General features: G+C 51.9%; 1 protein-coding gene across 1 annotated transcript in view; it reads left to right on the plus strand.

Moving 5' to 3' along the window:
* The window catches only part of Mllt1 (MLLT1 super elongation complex subunit), a 49534-nt gene that overhangs the window by 16266 nt on the left and 18361 nt on the right, over positions 1-14907 (plus strand). The window contains exon 3 of the mRNA XM_048341887.1: positions 3228-3310. Within this exon, the coding sequence (XP_048197844.1) occupies positions 3228-3310 (83 nt within the window). The remainder of the gene's footprint in view (positions 1-3227; positions 3311-14907) is intronic.

Here is a 14907-nt window from a genome sequence, read left to right on the forward strand (position 1 = left end):
TTCTGTCAGCGTCATCTAGCCCCCTGCCTGCTATTCGGTCACTCCCATGGTACCTCCCTCCTGCTTTGCCCTCAGGAGCCTCACCACCCAGGCCTGTCCTCTGGGGCCTGTTGCCCAGTGCACCTTGGTGCAGGTGGCCTGCTGAAGCTCTCTGGGCCCTGCCTCTCCCCGCTCAGCTCCCCACATCCATCTGCAGCTTGGCTCAGCTCTCCCTGCAGGTAGGCCCCTGGGCAGTGCGCTCCTGGCGTCCCTACTGCTCTGGAAGTCTGCCCCTCTCTTAGTTATCCCTGGATGGTTCCATACTCTCCAGACTTGGAGGGCTAGGCCTCTAGGGACAGCTGGAGAAACACAGGTAGGCCTTACCTTGAGGGGGATGAGATAAAGGGTGACAGATTGCTTTGCAGAGATGACTGCCCTCAGCAGAAGCAGGTTGACCTGGAGGTCAGAGGCCAAAGAACCTGGGCCGCTCCCTGCTGGGAGGTGGCACTGATGGGATCTTGTTTGCTTTTGGGTTTTTTTTGCCAGTCTTGGAGCTTGAACTCAAGGCCTGAGCACTGTCCCTGACTTCTTTTTGCTCAAGGCTAGCACTCTGCCACTTGAGCCACAGCGCCACTTCCGGCTTTCTCTATATATGTGGTGCTGAGGAATTGAACCCAGGGCTTCATGTATATAAGATGAGCACTTTACCATCAGGCCATATTCCCAGCCACTGATGGGATCTTAATGGCTAGGTGGGATGGGGTGGGTATGGCTTGGGGTCTGGATGCCATTCCAGGCTCTTGCTTTTCTGGCTCTCCTCAGGGGGCCACAGTGTGAGCAGAGGCCACCTTTCCTGCCTGTGCCACTCTGCCTTTCTTCCTCTGTGTAGGCTGAAGTGTCTGGATGGGGATTGGGGTATCTAGCCCTGTGCCAGGTTTTGTGCACCAAGAACAGTTGGTGGATGCCGTTGGCTGGTGGAGTTGGGCCATGGTCAGGTAGCTGGAGAGACCATGACCAGGGCCTGGACCACCTGATGGGGGTGTGGCCTCTGGTCCCTGCAGTGGCACTATGGGGTATCTGTTAAATGCTTCTGAGAGGAGGGAAGTGTTATGTCCAGCCTATGAGAGACAGCCTTGCAGTCTGCAGTGGAGCTGGAGAAGCAGGGTGGTGAGTGGGCCTTGAGGGCACTGGGTCCCTGAGGGAGGGTGCCAGGCAGAGGGGGCTCTGAGGCTGGGCTTGTGGAGAGACGAGGTTTTTGGAGGTGGGGAGCAGGGGACAGCCAGGCTGGCCATGGCAGTCATCTGTGGAGCTGTCTAGGAGTGAGAGGTGGCCTACATGCCCATCAAGGTGCTGGGTAGTGGCGTCAGGCTGTGAACTGTGCTTCTGCGTGGCCTGCAGGGCTGGGTGCTGCCTCAATAGTGCATGGTGACAGGTGAGCGCAGGGCGAGGTGGCTGCGGGTTCTTGGAGCAGTGGACATCCTGGGTCGTTGGTTGTGGGATGCTTAGGATGTGCAGATCTCAGGGTGTGCTAGGAGTCTGCTGGAGCTGGGCCACTTCAGAGTTTCTCTCCAGCCCCCAGGAAGCCATCAAGGAGGGGGAAGGGGTGGCTGGGGTGGAGAAAGGAACTGCTCTCCTTGGGCTGTACCTCTAGCCAATGGCCTAGGGTTGGCTCTCATTTCTGTCAGTGAGAGGGTGACACCCCCTCCCCCCAAGTAAGCCCAAGGGGCTAGAGCTGTCCTCTTGGCCTCTGTGGCAGCCCTGCCACCATGAACAGTGGAGCGAATGGTGTGCAGGTGACATTGTGGTCACTGCTGTGGGCAACAGTGAGTCTTCTGATGAGGCTCCTGCAGGCTTGCACATGGCAAGGCAGTGGCTGGAACTGGGGATGGCCGGGCCAGAGCTGGGCTTTGAGGGAAGGTGGCAGCTGTGGAGGAGGACAGTGAGAGAGAAAGTAGGGAAGAATCAATGGGGATGCTCCTCCCCTAGTGGGAGGGCCATGGGCCTGGTCATTCCAGCCTGGCCCCTGCCAAGCTTCACAGATGTGAAATACATAATATCAGAGTCTCTTCCCCTCTTTAAAGAAAAATCTTACATCTTTAAGAGGGGGTGTTTTCTTAGGTTCTAGTTAACTTTTCCAGCAGCTTCTGGCCTCCTTAATAATTACCTTCCTAAAGGATAAAATTGCCTACCTTATGAAACAGTAGCCCCTCTGTACATCCCTTTCATATTAACAAAAAAAAATTAAAAAAGAGAATTGCCGTTCTAGCAGTTGACATTCTGTTAGGGGAGACAAGCCAGTCACAGGAGGGTAAGCACTATCCGATCTCACTTGTCAGTGAAAAAGTCCCAACTCAGAAGCAGGTGCAATGGTGGCTGACCAGGGTGCAAAGTTTGGGAGGTGATGACAAAGAACAAAGCCTGCAGTTGTTCAGGGTGACTGAGGTATGGAGACAGAGAGCGCAGCATTGTCCTTGCCATTTGTGTGCCAGGTGTTCCTCCGGGCAGCCCCACGGCAATAGTTCTACAGGTGTGCACTTCGGTGCATGCTCTTGCATCCCTCAGCTCCTCACATGTCCGAGAGCCTCAGTAAGGTGTTAGGACCTTCACGAGCAAGCAGAGGGGCTTCCTTTCCCATGTGGCCCTTGGAGGGACAGGATAGGACACCCGCTTCTCTATTGCTATGATTTTTTTTTCCCTTATAAACTGGAAACTTTATTTCCATGGCATTTGCATAGTGACAGCGACATGTCAAAGCATGTGGTTTATTTTGGATGAGATGATGGACGTATTTTATGTGTACTTTACTCATGTTCAAGTTTTTGTTGCTGTTTTCTTAAGTGTTTGGGGTCGTGCTGCTCTGTCATAGCAACATGGGCAAGCGGTTGTTAGGTGCTAAAGGAGCTCGGAAGAGAACCCTGAAACCCATCTCCTCATGTCCTGTGTGCCTGGCCCTGCACAGAGCCAGGTGTTTCGTGAGGCCTGGAGTCAGGGACATTGTCCAGCTATAGCCTGTGCCTGGCCTGGCCTGCCTCGGAGGCCTGCTGGGGCCCTAGCTTCCTCCCCACCCCTTCCTGGACAATTCACTGAAGGCTCAGGTGGCAGCAGATCACCTTTCTCCTGCCCAGACCCCTGGCATGGACACCTTTCTCCCTGGGGAACTTGGTCTTCCCAAGAGATGCCAGCCAGCTCCAGGGGAGGTGGGGCAGAGGGGGCAGGAAGCTTATGGATGGTTTTCCCTTTCTTTTCAGTGTGCAAGGAGCCCCCCTACAAAGTGGAGGAGTCGGGTTATGCTGGCTTCATCATGCCCATCGAGGTGCACTTCAGAAACAAGGTAGGACCCTGCAATAATGGTGGGCAGTGTGTGGGACATGAGTTCTAGACCAGCCTGGGCTACAGTCTCTAAAGACCAAAAATCAACCAATGAATTTCTTGGTAGGAAGTCAATGAAGCTTCCTAAGTATGATGGACAAAGTGCTCAAGTCCCAGGAGAGCAAAGCCATCCTGGTGGAATGCTGGCCAGGGATTGAGTTTCCCTAGAAAGACTGGGCTGGAAGCAGGTGGCACTCCTAACAGGCTGCACCAGGCCATAGCCCCTTGCCTAGAAGAAAATGAACAAGCTGGCAGGATTCTGTGGCTCCTGTCTGTAATCTCAGCTATTCAGGAGGCTGAGATTTGAGGATCCACGTTTGAAGCTGGCCTGGGCAGGAAACTCCATGAGACTGCTATCTCCAATTTGCCACCAGAAAAGCCAGAAGTGGAGGTGTGGTTCTAGTGATAGAGTGTAAATGTTCATTGAGAAAAGCTAAAGGACAGTGCCCAGGACCTGAATTCAAGCCCCCCAGTACCACCAAAATAATGATTGATTGATAGAATGAATGAGCGAGTGAGTAAACATCTAAATGTCCCCAGGGAAGGCTCTGCCAGGACCCTCGACAGCTGTTACTGGCTATTGTGGTGACAAAAATCTGTAAAGATCAGACAAGCTGCTTGTGTCATTATGATTTTTGAATGGAAGAACCAAATTTGGTGTGACAGGGAGGGAATTAAACACGGCAGCATAATTAACTGGGGAGCAAGAGGCTTCTTTTCAGCATATTGAAATGTAGTAGGCATGAGTGTGGTAAAATGCCTATCTAGCAAGCGCCAACCTTGACTTCAAACCCCAGAAAGAGTTTTTTTTGTTTTTTCTTTTCTGAAGTATTAGAATTACAGGTATGTACCACTATGTCTGGCTCAAAATGTTTCTATGATTGACTATGTGCACAGTGGTGTGATTTAAAACATGTGCAGTGTGACATTGGCTTTTCTACCTTGTGTCCTTCCTTTCTGTGTGTTGAGAACTGGAGAGTTTGGTTATTCTGAGTTGTGAAATGCATTGCAGACCATCATCTTCAATGGAAACCACTGTTTTACCTTCTGAGTCTGTAGACTCTGGTGTCTCTCACTCTCTTTTCTTTTTTGTCAGTCCTGGGACTTGAACTCAGGGCCTGAGTACTGTCCCTGAGCTCAAGGCTAGCACTCTACCACAGGAGCCACCATACCACTCCCAGCCTTTTCTGTTTATGTGTGGTACTGAAGAATCGAACCCAGAGCTTCATGCATGGTAGGCAAGCGCTTTACCACTAAGCCACACTCCCAGCCCTCTGGTATCTATCTCTTAAATGGTCTGTAGTTAAAAAGTGCTGCACCCACCTTTCCTGCTCACAGGTGCCCCCTAGAGGCAAGCAGTGACATTTCCTGGCTTTGCCTAGTTGGACTGGAGTGGCTTTCCTGGAGGGTCTCCCTTGGGTCCTTGGTGCCACTTTGCTTGCTGGAAAGAGACCCTTGTTTGTACCCAGCCCTGCCATGGATGCAGCAAGAGCTACGCTGTTCTACAAACCACACAACCACAGGGACTTTGGAGAGGTGCTTTGGTATGCCCCCAATAGGGAGCACAGTGGCATCCTAGCTGGCCTGCCAGGGAGCTGCTCACAGACTCCTGGGCCCTCTGTGGTGTTTGTGGGTAGAGGCCCAGAGGCTAGGAGCACAACTAAGGCCGTCTGTGCCCCCATGTCCCTGCTCTTGGCCCTAGGGGCCCAGACAGTTCACCCAGAAGTGTGCACAAGTACTTCTAGAGAACTCCTTGGTGGACAATGGCAGGGAAATGATGGCAGCCCCCCCAGGATGGGCAGGCATCACGTGGTCCACCTGCTCTGTGCTAGCTGGAATTCTCCAGGAATGAGGACCCCTGTGGCTGGCTGAAACTCATGCTAGATGACTTAGACTAAGTGCCTTTGAGGCTCTGAAGCAGTGTAGGGTCCCATGGGCCCCAGAGTCTTTTGAGGACTGGGGCCCACCATGCAGGCCAGCTAGTGCACTGGGCAGGCAGTTCCCAGAACCTTGCTCCTGGCCCTGGAGACCCTGAACGGTGGAGGTGCTTGCTGCTTGGGCTTCAGCTTGACCTTGGCCCTCAGGGTGGCCAGGTCCAATGTCACCTCTTTGTGATCATGAGCCAAACAGAGCCCTGTCTGGGGGAGGGAAGGGCTCTGTGCTGTGGCCAGCAGGGTCATGGCTGCCCATGTTGTTCTGGGTCTCAGCTGGGACTGCCAGACCTGGAGGTGCCCTCGCCACAGAACACAGCAATTTGGCTCTCTGATTTTTTCCCCCTACCAGGGCTTCAGCTCATGCACATGGCCTTACACTCACTTGGCTTATTCACCTGCTTGGTTACTCAGCTAGCACTCTACTGCTTGAGTCATACTTCCAGCCCTGCTTTTTGCTGGTTAATTGGAGATAGACTTTTCTGCCTAGACTGGTCTTGAGCTAAAATCCTCTGATGTCAGCCTCCCCCTGAGTAACTAGGATTACAATTGCAAGCCATCAGTACATGGCTTTTTTGTCTTTCTGATTCCAAGGCTGTTGTTGGACTGCTGTGCCCATGAGCCCCTTGGTTCCCTTGAGGGAGCAGCACAGTAGTGCAAAGCTGAGGCGGGCACCGATGCCCTTGTCCTGCTGTCCTCTGCCCTCTGGCACACCCCATGTGGAGGTAGCATGAAGTTCATGTCTCGATGTGGGAGATGATTTCAGAGCCTGGACACTTGGCCCCTGGAAGGAAGTCAGACTCCCTCTCTCCCTTCCTCCTTCAGGCCATCCCTCTCTCCTTCCCTCTTTTCCTCCCTCAGGCCATTCCTCCCTCCCTTTGATCTATGTCAGAGCTTGTAAATGTCCAGGGGGTGGAGCTGTCATCCATGTTCATGGACCTCTTGTTCAGACCTTGGGTTTGAGGGTGGCCAGGAAGACTTTCGGGAGAATTGTGCTCCTGGTCTCCTTTACTTTCTTCTGCAGTGCTGTGGATGAACCTGTTGCATGCCAAGCTGTTGTCAGCACTGAGTGGTGGGGACTTCTGGAACCCACCTGAGGAGGCAGGATTCAGCTCCACTCCCCATCTTCACTTAGAGCAGGAATCTCAGGCAGCCAGCAGCACCAGATGTGGACTAGGGCGGACTGAGCAGGTGTCACTTGACCTGCTAGCCACACCTGTGCACTGCTCACCAAGACTGATGCCCAGCTTAGGGCTATAAGTCTCCATCCTGCCTCTGGGGGAGGGACTGGGCTGCCCCTTGGCCGAGCCCATCCATGCTGGGCTTGTGCTGGGCTTCAGGAAGGCAGAAAAGCCCTCCCAGGGGTCTTTTCTCCACCCTTGTCCTTTCTGGGGTCCTTGAACCTAGTTTGGGGTGTTGGTGACATGCTTGCCCACTTTTACTGTCCCAGAGCACACTGCTATGTTGCCCCCAGCATCCCCAGCATCAGCTTTAGGTCTGGTTTATCAAGGTGCCATTTATATCAATAGAATTGTTTTAGGTAGAGTGAGTTTTCTGAATCCCAGCCCGTGTTTTCTTTTGAATCCTGTCAGAGAGAAGAGGGCCAGTGTCTGATTGCAAGAGAGAGTGCGTCTGAGTTCCCATGCCAGCTGCTGTGTCTATGGATCCCTGTTCAAGCCATGTGGCTGGCAGGCTTCCTGCAGCCCTGTTTGACAGCTTTCCCAGGACCAGGCTGGCTGCTCCCTCCAGCTCTGTGCCCTGTTTGTTCTCCAGGACCTTTTTTTTTTTTTTTTTTTTTAAATGGTTATGGCTTCTTCAGGGCTCTAGGGTGCCTTGTTGAGGTGGCCAAGGTGAGCCTGTCTGCCCATATAGGAGCAGCCCCTGGCAATGGGGTGGTATAGGTGCCATGTAAGTGCCAGGCACTGGGCAGAAAGTGTGCACTTGTCTAGTCTCCACCCAACCCCGAAGGATGCTCTTGGGTGCAATGGTCAGGGCCACAGTGGCAGTGAGGCTGGGACTGGAACTTTTAGACACACCTGTTGCTTCCACATGGTGGCAGACATGACCTAGAACCCCTGACTCTTGAACTTGGCTTTTTAGTCACTGCTAGGGACAGGGACAGTATTGTCCTATGTCCTGTGTTCTGTATACTTCTGGGTCCCTGTGTAGAAGTTTAGTGCAAAACACAGCTGTTGAAAGCCATGGTGAGCAATGAGCATGCTCTGGGTGGCCTGCCCTGCCGCTGCGGGGCTTGTCAGCACAGGAAGGAAAGCTTAGTGGATGGCAGCATTACGTCCTGCCCTGGGGTACGTGGAATGCTAGACAGTGTGCCAGGGATGGCATATATTGCCCTGTGGTGCACACCTGCTAGGGCAAGTGCTTTATCTCTGAGTTCCATCCTCAGCCCTCATCCAGGTGATTCTGTTTCTTAGTTTGTTTTGGGTGGTAGTACTAGGGGTTGAACCTGGGGCCTTGGACTTGGTAGGAAGTTTTGAAATTGTAAAGTATGAGCTTTCCAACTCTGAGTTTTGTGGGGTATCCCTCCAATATGCTTTTGGCTATTCTGGACTCCCTTCTGTTCATCTGAGCGCACACACAAAGTGCCTGAGTCGGGTCACTTATAAAGGAAGTGCTGATGGAGCCAACCTTGCATCCCTGGAATGCAGCCTACTTGGTTGTAGTAGCTAACCTGTTTGATGCATTGGTGCATTTGCTTAGCAAGTCTTTTATTGAGGATTTTTGTATCTGTGTTTGTCAAAGAGGCTGATCTACAGTTCTCTTTTGTTGTGTCCCTGAGCTGTTTTGAGCTTCATGGAGTACTGGCTTCATGGGAGGTCTGGTAGGCCCCTTCCCTTTCTGTCCTGTGGGGTCTGAGAAGTCAGTGTTAGTTCTGGCAAGGCCTGCTGGAATTCTGCAGTCTATCACATGCTAGGCCTCTCTTCAGTCTCACACTGAGTTGTGTTTGGCCTTGTTTCCTACAACTGGACCAAACACGTTCACTAGCTTCAGTGGGGTTTTGTGTGGATCTGCAGCATCATGTTCCTTTCCAGGTTCGAGACCTTGGTTCTTTCAGTGTTCTGTCTGGTGAGGCCTAGAGCACAGGGCCACAGGGTCAGTAGTTTTCCCCTTTCCTTGTGGACTGATGTGTCTGCTGTGGACACTGTGGTTGTCATGATGCCCTTCATTAGATTAAGAAAGTGCACTTCTTATTGTAAACAAACACAACCTGCCCATGACATTTTCTAGCACCAAATGTATAGGTTTCTGCACACTTCCAGCTAGCACAAGTGTCTGCGGAGCTCTGTGCTATGGTCCTAACTGCAGGTTTCCAGGCCCTGGGAACCTCTGCCCACATTTGGGGCACAGGCTAAGGGTGTGTTTCTTACGACACACCCTTTGCCATGCCTGTGTGGAGATGATCAAGTGCTGGTATGCGATCCACATATGATCTTCCTGTGAGCTGCTGGATTTGGTTTGCTAGTGTTTCATTGAAGGTTTGTACAAGTCTTGGTTTTGTGGTGTCTCCCAACACCAAATTTGCTAGTGCTGACATGGAGTGCCAGCACACATCCTGCCCTGATACTTTGTCTCTGAGGCTCTGCATTTTTCTTTGGGGGAAGTTTAAAAAAAATTTTTTTTTTCTTGTGCTGGTCTTGGGGCTTGAACTTAGAGCCTGTGTATGGTCCCTGAGCATTTTGGCTCAAGGCTAGCACTCTACCACTTGAGCCAAAGTTCTACTTCTGTGGCCTTTTGTTGGTTAAAGATAAGAATCTCATAGACTTTGTTGCCTGGACTGAACCATGATCCTCAGATCTCAGCCTTCTGAATAGCTAGGAGCACAAGTATGAGCCACCGGTGCCCAGCTTTTGGGGGGAAGTTGCTTTTTTTTTTTGCCAGTCTTGGCACTTGGACTTAGGGCCTGAGCACTGTCTCTGGCTTCTTTTTGTTCAAGGCTAGCACTCTGCAACTTGAGCCACAGCACCTCTTCTGGCCTTTTCTATATATGTGGTGCTGAGGAATCACACCCAGGGCTTTCATGTATATGAGGCAAGCACTCTTGCCACTAGGCCATATTCTTAGGGGAAGTTTTGATGGCTGGCTCAGTCTCTTGCAGAAGAGCTGTCAAGAATTTCTCCCTCTTAAATAGTTTTGGTTATGTTTCTAGGCAGGTGCCATTTTCTGTAGCTGGTAATTAGCGTGGTGCACCCTCTTAGACTTCTCATTATGTGAGGTTGATAGTTCCCACGTGTGTTTTGACTTTGGTTACTTCCTGAGCTTTTTTTTTCTTAATGCTGTTAACAAGTTTGTCCATGTAGCTGATCTCAGGGAAGAAGCAAACTGTGATTTAATCCAGCCAGTAGGTTTGCTCCATTTCACTTTCATCCCTGTCTTGTCTTGTGCAGGGGTCATGCCCGTGACACAAGCTTTGCACACTGGGTTTTGTTTTCTTTGCCTCAGTGTTGTCTAATTTTTCTAGTGACTTAGTGTTTGGCCAAGTGGCTGTTGAATTTCAGAGTATTTATTTTTCAGGTGTTCTTCCGTCTGTTGTGGTTTGTCATGAGGTATGGTTTTCTGTGGCTTGTAAGGGGGCCCTTTCTTGCCTGGGCCAATGGGTGCACCCTCTGGGTCCTTGTTACTTTTCATCCTGATGTGGTGGTGTCGGGACACATCCTGCATCTAGGCCCACATGTTCACCGTACAGCTTTCCTGCCATTAGCTCAAGGAGACCTGGTCCCTGGGACTGGGAGCCAATTGTGTCATAGCCCCAGTGCACCAGTGCCTGCCAGCACTTATAATTTTATACAGTTCTCTTTTGAACAAAAGTTATCAGGTTTTTTGTTTGTTTTGCCAGTCCTGAGACTTGAATTTGGGGCCTGTGCTCTGTTCCTGAGTTTCTCTGTGCTACAGCTAGCACTCTACCACTTGAGCCATAGTACCACTTCGGCTTTTTCTGTTTGTGTGGTACTGAGGAATCAGACTCAGGGCTTCATGCATGCTATGCAAGCACTCTGCCACTAAGCCACATTCCTAGCCCATGTTATCAGTTTGTTTGGTAAAAAAAACTAAAGAGAGAGGTTGTTAGTTGGGTTGTGATAAGAATTTGGAACTTTGTGAGATGAGACTGTCGCTTTACTCTATACCTCATCTTTCCTTTCCGGTGGGTAGCTGACACTTGCTCAGCCCTTTCAATGAGGTACCCTTCCCATAACATGATATCCATCTCCCCTGTGCCCTAGGCCAGTGGGATTATGGGTCTTTTGCTGGGTCTGCCTTTAGTTTTTTGAGTGATAGCCAGACTTGGCCTGAGCAGCTCCCATTCACATTCTGTTAGTACACCTCATCTCTTTTTTTTTTTTTTTTGAGCCAGGCTCTCAGTCTGGGACTCTGGTCCCAGTCTTCAGCTCTCCTGGGGCTACCATGCTGGCTATTCCTGGTATGGTGCTTGTTGCTATCCTACTGGGTAAGATGAGCTTCCTTGTGTACTGGCATCATTGGGATCCTTTCAAGGGCTTGTTGCAATTCATACATAACTTTGGTGAGGTATCAAAGTGTTCTCTATATTGTTTTGTGGCAGTGTTGTGGCTTGAACTGAGGGTCTTATACTTGCTAGGTAGATGCCCTACCATTTACGTCATGTCATCAGTCCTTTTGCTTTTAGTGGTTTTCTCAAGCATGAGCTTTTGTCCAGATGACCTCATTAGTGGCATCATAGGTGGGTATCACCACACCTGGAATTGTTTTCTTATTGTTGAGTTTTGAGAGTTCTTTACATATGTTGGATACAAATCTTTGATCTAATGTATTATTTTCATTTTTTCCTCCTAGTCCTTTTTTTCTTTCAAAATATGTCTTACTGAACAGGTTTTAAGTTTTGATAGTTTATTATTATTTTTTCCTCCTATGGATTGTGCTTTTGGAATTATATGCAAAACCCTTTGCCAATCAGGGGCTAGTGGCTCACACCTATAATTCTAGCTACTCAAGAGTTTGAGATCTGGGCTGGGAATATGGCCTAGTGGTAGAGTGCTTGCCTCATATACATGAAGCCCTGCGTTCGATTCCTCAGTGCCACATATATAGAAAAAGCCAGAAATGGTGCTGTGGCTCAAGAGGTAGAGTGCTAGCCTTGAGCCAAAAGAAGCCAGAGACAGTGCTCAGGCCCTGAGTTCAAGCCCCAGGACTGGCAAAAAAAAAAAAAAAAAGAGTTTGAGATCTGAGAATTGAGGTTGGAGCAAGCCTTGGCACACAAATCTGAGAGACCCTTATCTCCAGTTAGCCAGCCAAAAAGCCAAAAGTAAAGGCATGGCTCAACTGATAAGCACCAGCCATGAGTGAAAAAGACTATTGCAAGAACATGAGGCTCTGAGTTTAAGTACTGCCACCAAAAAACCTCCCTGAAAACAAAAAAGCAAAACCCATTGCTGGCCTCTGGCTACCTCCTGGGCAGCATCTGCCAGAGCCATGTGAAGAAGTGAAGAGAGCCCCAGAGAGGGCAGAGGTGTGGGGCCACCCTCCTTCATTTGCACTGAGAGAAGGGTCTGCTTGTCTTTTACCCATTGCTGGGGTTGTTCCTGCCCACAGTGCTACTAAGTGTGGTACCTGAGGAGGACCGAGTCATGGCCCCATTACTTATGGGGCTCAAAGGGAGCTGCCACACACAGCCATGGAAGCAGACATGTCAGAGGCAGGTGCCACACATTCTCTTGAGGCTGAAGCTCTGGGTGCCATCATTGCCTTGGGGTCCTGGCAGGAGGGGCTTGGGAGAGCCTCCTTCAGGGGAGACAGAGTAAGCCAAGCTGAAGGATGGGCATCTTCTAAAAAAAAACAAAAAACAATGCAGCAGCCACCTGAGGGCAGAGTCAGGGTGCCCATACACGCCCGGGAGCCCCTGGAGTGCCTTGGGTGACGTGGCAGCACTTGCCACTCCACCACAGCAGATGGTGGCTTCTTCTAAGTCCCCAGTTCAGCTGCCCCTCTGGGCATGAGGTCCAGCTGTGTCCTGTGTCACCCTGCGGACCAGTCACATCATGGGCAGACCTGGCCCAGGCTGTCTTGAAACGAGTCAGCAGCTGCCAGACAATGCACTGGGCCCTGTCCTGGGTTTGGCTCCCAGGCTGTGGCCTGGGCCCTGTGTTCACTGTGGCTATGCTTGAGCATGGCTTGAGTCATTGCCACAGTGTCATTTGATGTGACTTAATCCCCACCCCCCAGCCTTTCTCAAAGTGAACAGTTGCCCCTAGCCCGGCGTGTCCAGCATAGAGCACTTGACAAAACAGAGGAGGTGAGAGGATCCACAAGATGGAGCAAGGCTGTCCAAGTTCAAAGTCACCCGTCCTCATGGCCAGTGCCGGCCTGGCTGTCACAGGCATTCATTGTGCTCACAGCTCAGACAGGACAGGGCTCCCTCCCTTCTGCCTGCGTCTTCCTCCGCTTGGGGCACATTTGAAGGGAGGAAGCGCTGTGCTGCCAACAAGTTTCCCTCCATCGTTTGCAGCTCCCCAAGCAAGCCATCAGTGCTCACAGATTTTTTTTTTTTTTTTTTCCTGCCATGCTGCTGGGGCTGCAGCCTGGGGTCCTGTGTGTGTCAGCAGGTGCTCACCATTTGAGCTGCACCCCAGCAAAGGCTTTACTTTTGTTTGTTTATTTATTTATTTATTTCCAGTTCTGGGGCTCGAACTCAGGCATAAGCACTATCCTTGGCTTTTTTTTTTTTTTTTTGGTCAAGGCTAGCACTCTACCACTTGAGCCATAGCACCACTTTTGGCTTTTTCTGTGTGTGTGGTGCTGAGGAATCAAACCCAGGGCTTCATGCATGCTAGGCAAGCACTCTACCACTAAGCCACATTCCCAGCCAAGGCTTTAAAAATAAGTCGATCAGCTCTTCTTCAGAGCTTTGGACCCTCAGATGAGCTTCTCCACACCCCAGCCATGTTGCATGGAGGTTGCAGGGCAGCTGCTGGACAACTTGGCCGGGCAGGACCTTGTATGGCACCCCTCCCTCACCGTCCTCTGGAATGGAAACAGCTTGCAGCACCATCCTGGTCCTGGCCAGCCAGCTTGTCTCTTGCCCTTGATTGGAACTGAAACTCTGGGGCAGCTCTGTGGAAGCTGCTGTGCCCCCCTTGCTGGCTCCTGGGCTCCTTGGGGCTCTACAGCATTCAGGGGTGGGTAGCCCCTCAGTGAGCCCACTGAGCTCCCTAGGAACAGCTGGCTACCCAGTGCCCCCAAGCAGGAAGGACTTGGGTGGTTTGTAGGGAGCCAGAGCAGAAGAGAAGGGCGTTGTACAGAAGACAGGGGAGGTCAGACCCAGCTGCTGAGTTATGAGGCTCTGGGAGCGCATGCTGGCCCTTCCCGTAGCACGGTGCTTGTCCAGGAGGGCCACATTTGAGTGTGTGTGTGTCTGTGTCTGTCTGGTGGGCAGGCCCAAGAGTACATGAAGTAGTACACTCCTATCCTGGGGCCTCTGGAGAAAGTTGGGGACTGGCCTGGAGCTGAGAACTCCCATTGTGTCCCCAGGGTTGCTGGCCTGGCTTGGTTGGTTCTCCTGGTGCCCTGACCAACATGTGGGAGTTGTGCAGTGAAGGGATGGCATGTGGGCAGGGGGTCCGGGCCAGCCTCCATTGCACCCCACCAAGGGCCCGGGAAGACAGGTCGTGCTGTGTTGAGCTCTGTGGTCTGGTGTCACCCTGGCTCTTGTGGGGAGGGAGGCAGTGTGGGCTGGAGACATGGGCCACTCAGCCTGGGTGCACCGAGCTGGGGGTGGTACATGGGAAGTCCACAAGGGGTGCAGAGAGGAAAAAGCCAGCACCAGGTCGTGTTGCCATCCTTCCTCTTCCTTGTGGAAGTGTGAAGTCATTCTCCATCTTCCTGCATTGCAGCTCGCACAGACACAAAGACAGGAACCTGGGACCCCCAACCTGCAACCAACTGCTTGCTCTGGGAAGGTTTGCAGCTGACTGCCCGACGTATTGGTCATGCCACGGTGACACTCCCCTCTCCTAGAGCTCCACCCAGGCAGCACTGTGCTGGGGAAGCTGAGGCATGAGCCTGAGGGCACTGGGTCCATGGAGGAGCATCTGCCCCCTGTCCCTTCCTGTAACCCCCCCCCCCCAGGTCCTCCCACAGATAAGAGCCCGCCCTTCCTCTGCAGGCCAGGGCAGCCCTGACCATGGTGACTTCCCCTGTCTGCTGCCGGTTGACACAGCAGAGCAGGGACCCTCTGCACCACCCCTGGCTCTGGCAGGCCCTCACACAGCTGCACCCAGTACTTTCTGTCCTGTCCACCTGAATTCCCCCTCACTGAGGCTCAGAAAGATGTGGTGCTGTGCCCAGAGTCACACAGAGTCAGTGGCAGAGCTGCTTTGTCACCCCGGAGCTCTGCTGTCAAATCACAGCTTTCCTCCATTTCTCTCAAGTTTCTCTTCCGGCCCTTTGCCTGGAAGCACCGACTGCCTCCTGCTGCCAGGCCTCCCGCAGCCTGTGGGCCAGGCTTGGTCGTTTGGCACAGCTATGGTCTACCCGACATCTGTTTCTTGCTGCTGGCTGACACGGCTGCAAAGCCCCTGGCACTACCCAGGCTTGTCTCCCACAGCCTGGGCTGCATGCCTCAGGTCTGCTGGTCTGCGCT

This window comes from Perognathus longimembris, chromosome 3, assembly GCF_023159225.1.
Source record: "Perognathus longimembris pacificus isolate PPM17 chromosome 3, ASM2315922v1, whole genome shotgun sequence".
Classification (NCBI taxonomy): domain Eukaryota; kingdom Metazoa; phylum Chordata; class Mammalia; order Rodentia; family Heteromyidae; genus Perognathus; species Perognathus longimembris.